The following is a 12,571-nucleotide window of genomic DNA, read 5'->3' as shown; positions in this document are numbered from 1 at the left end:
TTCCCATATTTGCTATTAAAACAATAGAAGAAAATTATTCAACGCAAAAACAAAACTTACTTGTAAATATGAAATTCTCTTTACAGTATGAGTTTTTCTCCTTGTTTGAGATTGTACAGTAGTACCTGTAACTGCTTATACCTATTTATTATTCACTTTTGCTTGATAAACTCACTAAATATCATATACATTGTACCACATCTCCTTATTTTTATATGCATTCCAATAACGTGAACAATTGTAATTCAATTCTATATACCAAAGCAAAATGAACTGCACCACTTTCATTCACTAGTATGCATCTTTTGGCAAAATACAAGACTTTGTTCTTAGATGACACAATTAATATAATATATATTTATTAATAAAAAAAATAAAATTTAGTATACAACTCTTTAACGGTATAAAAAAAAAGCACAGCTGTGTCATAAATTGTGAAATCTGTGCTGAAAACATAGACATTGATGGTATTTGAGTAATTCCATATGTGAAGCTCAACATTAGCTCGTCAGTTGGTGGTGGACAGTTATAGTTCCTTTCTGCAGGCTAGGATGAATGACTTTTCAGGAAAACCAATTTCACAAATCAAAACTTTCCTCTAGCATGTCTTGATTTCTCCTACAATATTCATCCAGTTTAGTTCTTTTGTTTTAATTGGACACCGTCCCGATTTTTAATTATGCAAACCATTCAGTCTCTTGCTTGCAAATGGTGCATGAAAATAGGATGGGTATGGCAGTAGACAAGTCTCTTTAAATGGGTTTGTGCCCTGAAAAAAAGTTTTATAACTTAAGTTTAATTGAAACTTGTGCAACACATATACCTAAATAACTATATAACATAGAAGAGAGCATCATTCGTGTCAATGTTTTGTTCCTGTTTACATTGTCATTGATATTTTTTCAGAAAGCCTGAGGCATAGCTCATGAATTCCTGTCATTAGACATTACATCCTAAATTAACATAATTTCCTGCTAGAATGATTATCAGTATGATATACGTACACTATCATTGTACAGCCCAAGTCTTCAGTATATATAATTGTTGCATTCATTCACTCCTGTGTTCAGTCGTTCAAAAATTTCTAAACATCAACAAATGAACTTTAATAACAAGAAAACACTAGAAAAGATACGTACATACAACCCGTGTTTAAGTGTATTTGAAAGAGAAATAAATCAGGTTAAACGATGTAAAAAGGAGACATATATCTGGTTAAACGATGTATAAAGGAGGAAAAATTGTAGATATTGCATTACGATGCGTTCTACCTAAATAGCACGTGGATATGTTTACATATTTAGACTTGACCCAGTATGTCACCGCCGTCGTTTAAACACTCGACTACAGTCGTGTATAAGCTAGACAATAAAAAGCTTAAGCCTGTACTATTTGTGTGAAGTAAATGTGTTTGTTCTGTACATTTAAATTGTTTTACCTGATAGCAAGAACGTATATCTATCCGTTTCCTTCTCAATTCACTTTGACAAATTCTTCGAGCTTCTTCAAAACATACGTATTACTCCACCGGAAGTGAAAAAAATATGAGAAATCCTCGTAAAATAATGCTATTTTCAATTTTGTGGAATCCATTTTGTTATATTAATTATACAAAGATAAAAAAAAGTTACGATTAATTATGAATTTGCATATCATTATACGGAACGTTTATGGACTATTTTTTAAGTCGGTCATTTTGGCGGTAAATCATGTACACATACACACGTAGATTGGCTGGTACCCGATTGTAATGTTACACATCAAATATATCAAATAGCTAATACACGGAACGTAGTACCGGGAACCAGGATAATACGTAGATAACATACATAACTAATACCGAAATTGAAAACGCTTTACGGTTTCTCGTTCATAAACCGAATTCCGCTTTGAATTATAGAAGATGCAATATTAATCATGTTCAGTCGACTTTTCATTGTTATATCAACGTCTGAACTAATTAAAGAATCTTTAGATGTCAGATAACACTTGAAATTGACCCGACCTCTTTCCACACGGAATATACAAATAATGATAGTTTGTAGTCAGGTTGACTGCTTATAATGCAAAATACACACTTATAACAAGTTCTATAAAACGAACAATACACACTGATCGTTTCTTTAGTCCCCAATGTAAATGAAAGAAACAAAAACCATATCATACCATAAAAAGAAGAGGAGAAATTCGAACATTTCCGGATCTATTTCTGGCCAAAAGACCCCCAGCATGGATTGCGTATGAAAAGATGAACCTCATGACTTAAAAGTCAGGCCTTAAAGCACTGCCTTTAAAAAACACACTCCTGTTTTACTTACAAAGTTCTGTAACTTAAAATGTTTTAATTTGATTTTCACTAAAAGGTTTACAAATTGTTTGACCATTTGAAGAAATAACTTTGTTAAGTTTCATGAAAACTAGATAAGATGTTCTCAAGTTACGGTGCGACATGTTTACGCTGTGACAGAAAGATAGACGGATAGCTAGACTGACAGACGGACGGACGGACGGACGGACCGAATGACTGATAGATGGAGGAACTGACGGATGGAAGGACGGACGGATGGACAGACGGGTGTATACAATAATACGTCCTGTCAAAATTGGGAAGGGCGTGTAAAACACAAAGAAATGAAAAAAAATCGTAATTAAAGGTCAATTAGTTTTATTAGGATATCGACCAAGTCGATTTATTTGCATATTTGTCTGCCTTATCATATTCCTATACAACTTTTATATATATTTGAGAAAAATGTATAGAAATCGATAAAAAGAACTTGATATTCGGCATTTATTATAATAAACATAATCCAACTCACATAATCCGATTTCCCGGGTGTTCCTGTTTTCTCATTTCTTACAATATTTTAATTCGGTATACACTTTATAAGATAAGTGGCTAATCTAGATGACGTATATGTTGCACGCCCCGACCCAACCTTTGGTTGCCAAAACTATATTGTTCCTGTATTTAAGGTGTAACACCACTAATTCAGGCCCGGCCAGAAAGCACATAAAGTACATACCCGAAAGTAGAACATATTTAACCCAAAATGTTTCCTATGCATGAGTGTAACTTTCAAAATATGTAGGATATTTAGGTATTTTTGGCATCAAATGAAAGCTGAAGGACTGGTGATCATTGTGGAATACTTTTGGACTTTACATTTTAAATATTAAAAAAAACTACACTAAATTTTAAAAAGAGGGTACATTCGGTCTGTTTGTCATGCAATGATTGCCACTTGAACTTATAATGAAAGAGGTGTGCCTGGTTGAAATAGAGGAATTTAACATAGAAAGTAATGGGACCATGAATTAGTGGTGTACTTCCTTAACGATTTTGTAAAGCAAAAAATAATCAAAATATTGTTCGACTCGCTACGCTCGGCGGTATGGAAAAGTTGTTTGAAATACGCCCACTTTGAAATCAACTGAATCCGTCTGTCCGTATTATATTGTCAAAATATATTGACCAACGTCAGTGTACGATCATCATAACACAATGGCGACAGTACAGACTCGGTTTTTTTAATAATGTTAGCAAAATAATTATTATTGAATTTTATCGATGACCTGAGACTATTATACTAATTTGTTCATAGCAGTATAGTTACAATTAGTGATCAATAAATTTTAATGCATGGTAGTTGTAATCCTACATTCATTTTCTATGTCGATTATGCGTGCATATACATTTGTCTTATTATCAACGTTTATCCTTAAGAAGATTTATTTTTAACGATGGTAGAAAAGATTACATACATGGAATGATTAGATTAATTATAAAGGTGTCCATTCTTTTGTGCGAGAAAATCTCATATCAATTGTGTGTTTCGATTTTTAAGACCGTAAACTTTAATTTCAAGTTTAAACATGTTCAACATATTTTCCCATACCTCATATAGAAAACGCATATTTGGAGAGCTTTAATCTCAATATGCTGTTAAAAAAGCTCGGAATGCAAAGTAAAATTAAAATATTTGTGTTCTATAAGAGTGGGAATTTGCTTATTATTTATTTGAATCTGAGACTCATATAAATAATACTGAACCGCTGTCCGGTGAACGAACTTGTTTTCGAACGACCCACAAAACTCCTTTTGAACGCTGAAGTTAAATAATCAATTATAATGTAATGCAATGATTTTTTTATTTGACCAAACCGGGTTATGCATTTTGAAATCTATGACGAAACCGGGTTGTATACATTGACGAAACCGGCCAGTTCCATTTTGACATGACCCATTTCTTTCGTTCCATATACAGAGTTACAATTATTGAGATACTCATAATAACTAAATTTGCAATCTCCGTGTCAATATCTATCTTCCCGTACCTTTCTTTCCGTACAATGTGAACAATTTAAAGAGAAATTAAACAATTTCGAGGCAAGGTTCACTCAATTCGTCATTTTGACGTGCAGTTTTACTTATTTCTCCATTTATATAGAACGGTTGAAGAAAATATTGCATATCACAATAGAAAATAGTTGTATATGTATTTATATTCTTCGATATCATAAAAAAAAATAGAAAATAAGGAGAAACCTAGCTTCCTTCTGTCTATTAATGTTCCGTCATTGTGCCGGATGTTAGATACCATCCGAGTCCGAACAAATTTTGCCGGTGTGGTTTAGACACAGTGTTAATACCAACACAAATATCTGCTTTTATTCATACGAATCAATAGAATGAATAAATTATGACCCATTGCACAAGACTTTTGTCATGAGTTAACATTTACTATGTCATATCTTACGAAAGAATAAAAGACAATCTAAATCTTTAGTTTATAACTATACATAAATAATTGGACACGGGACAAGATTGACTTGATTAGCCTCCTGTTTTAACTAATTTACTCACCACTGGTATTTTGTCTTTATGGGTGGCAACAAACAAGATCTTTGGAATGCCTACATATACCACCTTACAATACGTTAGGATTGAGTTAACCCAATGTTGAAGGAATACTGAAATATAAAAAAAAAAAAAAAAATGATTAAAAGTTTACTACAAATAGAAACTGATATGACATAATTGATAGTGATAAAAACCAAAGAAATACATTTTATTGGGGAGCAAATTGACAGATAATTTATTTTTGATGACGGAAATCCATTTGAAATAAAATACACCAACTGTCCGCTGCATAGCACATATTTCACCTTTGCAAGGTCTAGTGGCAGTTTCTTAAAAAATAACCTTTTTTTGTTCTTTTTTCTTTTTAGGTTAAAAAACTTAGAAAACACAGACTTGAATGCAAATGTAGAGCTATTTTAGATATATTTAATATTTCAAAGGGGCATGAATGCTTAAAAATAATTAATTGGCACTGATTTTCGAAATTATCTACGATACATTTCTAGTCTATTATTAATATAATTTTGTAATATCTGTCATTTATTTAGTTTTAAGGTGGTACCCAACACTTTCACTAAAATTAATTTGACTTGTTTAATTTTCATAAAATTTTAACAAAGTATTTACGTTGACCCTCTGACAAAAATATAAAAATTTCAAATATTTGAACCAATCGTTTTATCAGAAAAATTACACTGGTTATATAGCAGTTTGACAAACATTAATTTTGATCATTGAGAAGCTTAACATTAATATTCCCTTAACAACACAACGTAATTAAAACATTTGGCAGATTTTACAGAGTTATCTCCCTGTACTGTTAGGTACCACCTTAATGATTTTTATTACTAGTATTGTTTTTGTACAGCCCTATTTATAATCAATGAATAGTTTTATTTCATGAAAATTCACAAATTTCAAAGTTTCCCTTGAACAACATAAATATGATCAACACAGATAACAAAGCTACGGTTACTATTCAATGGGACAGTACACTTTGCAAATATTTAAATCACAGGTAAATTCAAACTAATTATTGGGAAAGTTTTCATTGTCTTCACAATATTAAAGTAAGTATTGGCACAGTAACCTGGAAGCCTTGTTTTTACTGATGATAAAGTAGATGTTTTTTTTTAACATAATAAACAATAAATGATGTTCAATATGAGTGTTTGTATTGTAACTAACATACAGTACCTGCTGGGGTTGGTGTCATGTGCTGCCCTGGAAAACACATAACATCTGGGACTAGTTCATGTAATCCTTTGCTTCCGTCAAATACCACAAGAAACAAAGCTCTGAACGTCATGAAGGTTTGGTGTGTGGTATAGTAAACATACTGTCCACCAAAGTCCCAAAAAATCAGTCTTCCTACTTTCATCTTGTAGTCTCCACTTTTAAGGACTTTTTCCATTCTCTTTCTTATTTCTTCTTTTGTCATTTTCGATTTCATGTGTGTTTTTAACTCTGGTATTCTCTTGGACACACTGTCAGATATTTGAGGTGAGACAGATGTGGCTGCTAGAGGCTGTTTGGAGGGACCAGCGGTCATCACTTTACCATCACTTCTAACAGGGTTTGTATCTGGTGAATGCGGTTTCTTTGGTGTTTTTTCTTCTTTTCTTTCATCCTCTTCTACTGAAGTCATCAACACCTTATTGTAAACAACATCTAAAGCGTCATACGTTTCTGTAAAATAATATATATCACTTGAATAGATAATATTTAAAAAAAAAATATTTTGGTTTAATAATGTGCTGCTGTTATACTGATACCATCTTTTTAAATAATCATCAAAAGACATGGTCAAGACTAAAAGCATTGAATAATTGTTAACAAAACCGTAACATATGCGTCAACAGAAAAAATAAAGTCCCTATATGTATATGTCGTACTGTCTTTTTAGCAAAGACAAAAACTACCATTTTGTCTGTTTTATTTCTGTGTTTTAATTTTAAGCAGGAAATTAAGGAATGAATTTGAAGCTAGAAGCCACAGGTATGACTAAAGTTCAGTTTAAGAAGAAGAAATATTTTTTAAAAATTTACAGACAGAACGACAGTAGATAAACAGACGATAAACTCCAAGTTAATAGCTAACAAGCATTCTGTGAGTATTGCATGTCAATACATAGTCCCCTACCAGTTAAAAATTCATTGTATAAGAACAAAATTTCTAACTTGAATTATAACTTGTCATAATGTAAACTAAAATGTATTTAACAAATATCAAGTCAATATCTTCAAAGTGTTTTAGTGATTTTTGTAAGTCCAAGGACCATAAATCTGCACTAAATCATTAGACTGGAAAACAAATTAAAACTTGATCTGTAACTTATATACCAATTAACAAATCAATACCTTCAAGCATGACAAAAAATAGTGTGGAAAACTGATTATTTGAGTGAATTTTCTAAGTTCAAGGACCATAACTCTGCACAAAATCATGTGACCGGAACAAAATTCAAACTTGAACTGTAACTTGTCATGATAAAACTATATACCAATTATTAAATCAATATCTTCATGAATGACAAAAAAAGTGTGGAAAACTGATTATTTTACTGAATTTTGAAAGTCAAAGGACCATAACTCTGCAAAAAATCTTCAGACCTGAACAAAATTCAAACTTGATCTGTAACTTGTCATGATAAAATTATACACCAAATAGCAAATCAATATATTCAAGCATGGAGTAGATAAATGGAGAATGTGTCCATGGGACACAGATGATGCCCCTGTTTGCATATACATAGAAAGGGATAGAACTCAAGAACTGTAAAAGTGACGCTACCCAAATTTGTACTTGATCTGAGTTTTTTCTTAAAAAGCATTGTGCATAGGTTTCATAACCTTTGGTCGAGGCAAACTAAAGTTTAATTGAGAACAGAAACATATATTTCAGGATTTTTTCCAATTGTAAAAGGGGCATAACTCTAGAACAGTAAAAGTGATGTCACCAAAATTAAAACTTGATCTGTGTTTTGTGGTAATAAGCATTGTGTATATAAAGTTTCATAACATTTGGTTGAGGCAAACAAAAGTCAGAGAATGGAAACGAAAAATTCAGCAATTTTTCCAAATGTAAAGGGCATAACTCTAGAACAGTAAAAGTGAGGCCACCAAAATTCAAAATTGATATGTGTTTTGTGGTAATAGGCATTCTGTATTAGTTTCATAGTATTTGGTGAAGGCCAGCTAAGTTAGAGAACAGAAATCAATTTTGGGACGTACGCACGTACAGACCGACAAGGGTAAAACGTAATGCCCCCTCCACAATGGCTGAGGAAAACTGATTTGCCAGACTGACAGATGGACAGACAGACGAACAACCTGTCGGTAGGGTACTAATAAAGAGCTATGCAATGAGCATGATGAGTACATTATAGTATATCCTTTTGAACTTGTTGTAAGAATCAAATATTATATATTTTTTTATCAGAAGTCAGTATAACGGCCCTGTAGAAAAAAAATGCACAGCAATATCTTAAGCCGGTTAAGGCATATAAAAATTGCCAAAAATGTGACCGTTAACATGATAAAAGGACAATATCTCTGAATATCAGACTAAAATTGTGTTTAAATCATAAGAGAAACTACATTCACCAATGCCAACAATAGTGTTATTGAGTTCGTATTACCGTTAAATTCGTTCAATAAGCCGCAGGTTTTTTCTATGTTTTTGTCTTTTCAAGTTATAAAGACGGCCTGATTCTGAAGCTAATAGAGAGGTGGAAGATACCAAAGAGGTATTCAAATATAAATGAAAAGTTTTAATGTTGTAGATTTTCTTACCTGGATCAATATAAATCCAGCTTCTAGTCTCCACATCAAGGCCACAGCGACCTTCTATTAGGGAAATCCCATCAGTAGGATGTCTTCCTTCTGGGATGACATCACCAGCTAATAGCTTGACAAGACTTGATTTTCCGACCGCGAACTGGCCTGTTACCATACAGCGCATGTCATAGGAAACATACGTTCCACTGCCAAGTAACCTGTTTAACATAGCGGACTTTGTCTGTGTGTGGATTGGATCTGTAATTATAACTTTTTCTATTAAAATATCAATAAGTCTAAGTTTAATAAAGATTTGTTAACCAATTTAAGTTTGTTTTCAATATATTTCATTAACAAATCATTAAAAGTCTATGTCAAACATGGATTGATTGTTGTTTGTGTAACGTCCAGCTGTTATCTATAAGGTCACATGAATGAATAATCATTGGTGAAAATCCCAAGTGTCTACCACTTACGGTTTCTGATTTAGAATGGTCAACTGACTTTGTTTAATTTTCAAAGGGGCATAACCCCACCAAGGAGTCTTTTCGGTTTAAATAAATCAAAGTCATAGTGTGAGTTCTTGAACAAATTCCACTCATAGGCATTTATTTACTAACACGATTTTATGGTTTGGGTTTTGGGCAGATAACTCTGGAATGACAAAATTTTGAGACTCACAGGGACGATTGACTTGTTATAACTTTGTCTCACCTTCTTTACTAACCACTGATTTTATGTGGATAGTCCTAATTATAAAGCTTCACTACAAGTAACACATAAACTTAACATGATCCAAGAAAATGAGGTCTAGGTCAGATAAACCAAACAGGAAATACATGTACACCTTACAATCATTCAATAAACCAAACATAGTTGACCTAGTTGACCTATTGCTTATAGTTTCTAAGAAACAGTAATAACCAAGAAAACTTTACATTGACCAATGAACCATGAAAATGAGGTCTAGTTCAGATGAACCATGAAAATGAGGTCTAGTTCAGATGAACCATGCCAGACAGACATACACCTTACAATCAATGTATGCATTAAATATAGTTGACCTATTGCTTATAGTATCTAAGAAACAAACTTAACCATGAAAACTTAACATTGACCAATGAACCATGAAAATGAGATCAGAGTCAGATGATGCCTGCCAGACAGACTTATAAACCTTATAATCCTTCCATACAACAAATATATAGTTGATCTATTGCTTAAAGTTGAAGAAAAACAGACCAAAACTCAAAAGCTTAACACTGAGAAATGAACCGTGAATACAAGGTCAAGGTCAAATAAAACCTGCGAGACTGACACGAACATCATAAAATATTTCCATACACCAAATATACGACCTATTGTATATGGCATTAGAAAAAAAGAACAAAACTCACAAACTTAACTTTGACCACTGAACCATGAATATGGTCAAGGTTGGATGACACCTACCAGTTGGACGGGTACACCTTACAATCATTCCATATACCAAATATAGTAGACCTACTGCTTATAGTATCTGATATATGGACTTGACCACGAAAACTTCACCTTGTTCACTGATCCATAAAATGAGGTCAGGGTCAAATGAAAGTTGTCTGATGGGCATGAGGACCTTGCAAGGTACACACCTCCTAAATATAGTTATCCTATTACTCATAATTAGAATGAAATTAACATTACAAAAAATGTTGACTTTTTTTTCAAGTAATCACTGAACCATGAAAATGAGGTCAAGGACAATTGACATATGACAGACAGAAACTTTGTAATATAAGGCATCTATATACAAAGTATGAAGCATCCAGGTCTTCGAGCTTCTAAAATATAAAGCTTTTAAGAAGTTAGCTAACGCTGCCGCCGTTGGATCACTATACCTATGTCGAGCTTTCTGTGACAAAAGTCGTAGGCTCCACAATAAATTACCTTCTAACCCTTGTCCAGCAGTCACACCTGAAGATTTCTCTGACATGACAGTCTAAAAAATGAGGAATATGCAATGTTAATATATCTTCACTCATGTCACTCATAGAACTATTAAATTTCTAAAATATTTACCCCCAAAAATAATATACAATAAAAATGTGTCACATTATAAACAATATAAGTTTTCGACTTATCAGAGGTTCAACTTATCCGAGGTTGAGTGTGTTGTCATAAATTTGGAATGCATGAAATAAGTTATGAGATGTGTGTAAAATAGATACTTTGAACAGTGTGCCTTTTTTCGATATGACACTTGATGATTGTGTATTCAATGTCCATATGTTTTGGTCCTTCATCATAATTAAACACACAAGTACCTGAGTACAGACACAAACCATGTACAAATAAAATCAATAGTATACACCAATATATACAAACGAATTTTCTAAGTCCAAGGACCAGAACTCTGCACAAAATCAACAGACCAGAACAAACTCTGAACTTGATCTGTAACTTGTCATGGTACAACTATATACCAAATATCAAATCAATATCTTAAAGCAAAATAAAATAAAATGCTTCGCTGAGCGCAGCCTGATACGACCGTGGACCCTGAATAGTTTGGTTACATTTGGACACAATAATCAAGGTTGATACTGTCTGAATACGGATTGTGATCAAATTGTTGACATAACTTAGGTTTTTGACACATATAAATGTGGTCAAAGATCTTAAAAATTTGAAATGGGACATTTAATTTTCCTAGAATGGTCTGATATCCAAAATGAAACAACATGGTCAGATTCAGCATATAAAAAAACACCAAAAATTTAATTTTAGTTGAAATCAAACTCTGTTTAATTTTGGACCCTTCTAACCTTTATATGGACTAATTTGAAAACAGGGTCCGAAATACAAAATCTAAATGCACAATAAGATTCAGCATATCATACAGCCGCAACAACTCAGTTTTAGATGAAATCAAACAAAGTTTAATTTCGGACCCTTTTGACCTCAATGTAGACCAATTTAAAAATGGGGCCCAATATCCAAAATAGAATTACAAGGTAAGAACCCCAAAAAATTAAAGACTTTAAATAAATCCCATTGGAATTGGTTAAAAGATTAACAAAAAATACTGTGCTATTTTGCAATTAATTTATCCCATTGAAATTGGTTAAAAATTTTGTCTTTATGTTCAATTGAAGATTTTCTGCTATTGAACAATTCTGTGCAATTGACGATTTCTTGCTATTGCGCAATGCTATGCTATTGTGCAATACTGTTCTACAGCACAATACTGTGTAATTGAAGATTTCTTGCTATTGTGCAATACTGTGCTACTATGCAATTGAAGATTTCTTACAATTGTGCAATACTGTACTATTGTGCAAAACTGTGCTTTTGCTCAATACTGTGCAATTGAAGATTTCTTGCTATTGTGCAGTACTGTGCAATTAGGCAATACTGTGCAATTAAAGATTTCTTACAATTTCCAAAATACTGTGCTATTGTACAATACTGTGCAATTGAAGATTTCTAGTTATTGTGCAATACTGTGCAATTTAATTCTTCTTGTAACTTTTCAAAAATTTTGAAAAAAAAATATGAACTCCCCCAAAAAATTGGAAAAAAATCCCCCCCAAACTTTTTGACACCCCTCCATGGATTTTTCACCTCAAAACTCAATCCCAGCCTTCCCGTTGTGGTATGGAACCTTGTTGTACAATTTAAGAGAGATTCCATAAACTTAAACACAAGTTATTGTCTGGAAACTAGAAAAATGCTTGTTTTTGGGCCCTTTTTTCCCCTAATTCCTGAACATTTAGGGCAATTACTCATTGAATCAATCCCACTTTTCCCTTTGTGATATTGAACCTTGTGATCCAATTTCAGAGAGATCCATACACTTACACTAAAGTTATTCTGGAAACTACAATCAAAGAGCTGAAAGCTCTGAAGAAAAATGACGCCACTGTCTCTCATATTGGGATATTTTTCA

General features: G+C 32.7%; 1 protein-coding gene across 1 annotated transcript in view; it reads right to left on the bottom strand.

Annotated features, from left to right (window-relative positions):
• Positions 1 to 12,571, bottom strand: part of LOC134702070 (uncharacterized) — a 252,744-nt gene that overhangs the window by 18,717 nt on the left and 221,456 nt on the right. The window contains exons 3-6 of the mRNA XM_063563166.1: positions 10,570 to 10,621; positions 8,659 to 8,901; positions 6,062 to 6,553; positions 4,868 to 4,974 (exon numbers count right to left, since the gene is read on the bottom strand). Coding sequence (XP_063419236.1) covers positions 4,868 to 4,974; positions 6,062 to 6,553; positions 8,659 to 8,901; positions 10,570 to 10,621 — 894 coding nt within the window. The remainder of the gene's footprint in view (positions 1 to 4,867; positions 4,975 to 6,061; positions 6,554 to 8,658; positions 8,902 to 10,569; positions 10,622 to 12,571) is intronic.

This window comes from Mytilus trossulus, unplaced genomic scaffold (genome assembly GCF_036588685.1).
Source record: "Mytilus trossulus isolate FHL-02 unplaced genomic scaffold, PNRI_Mtr1.1.1.hap1 h1tg000396l__unscaffolded, whole genome shotgun sequence".
NCBI classification, from domain to species: domain Eukaryota; kingdom Metazoa; phylum Mollusca; class Bivalvia; order Mytilida; family Mytilidae; genus Mytilus; species Mytilus trossulus.
The sequence above is the reverse complement of the archived record's forward strand: the minus strand, read 5'-3'. Positions and strand labels throughout refer to the sequence as shown.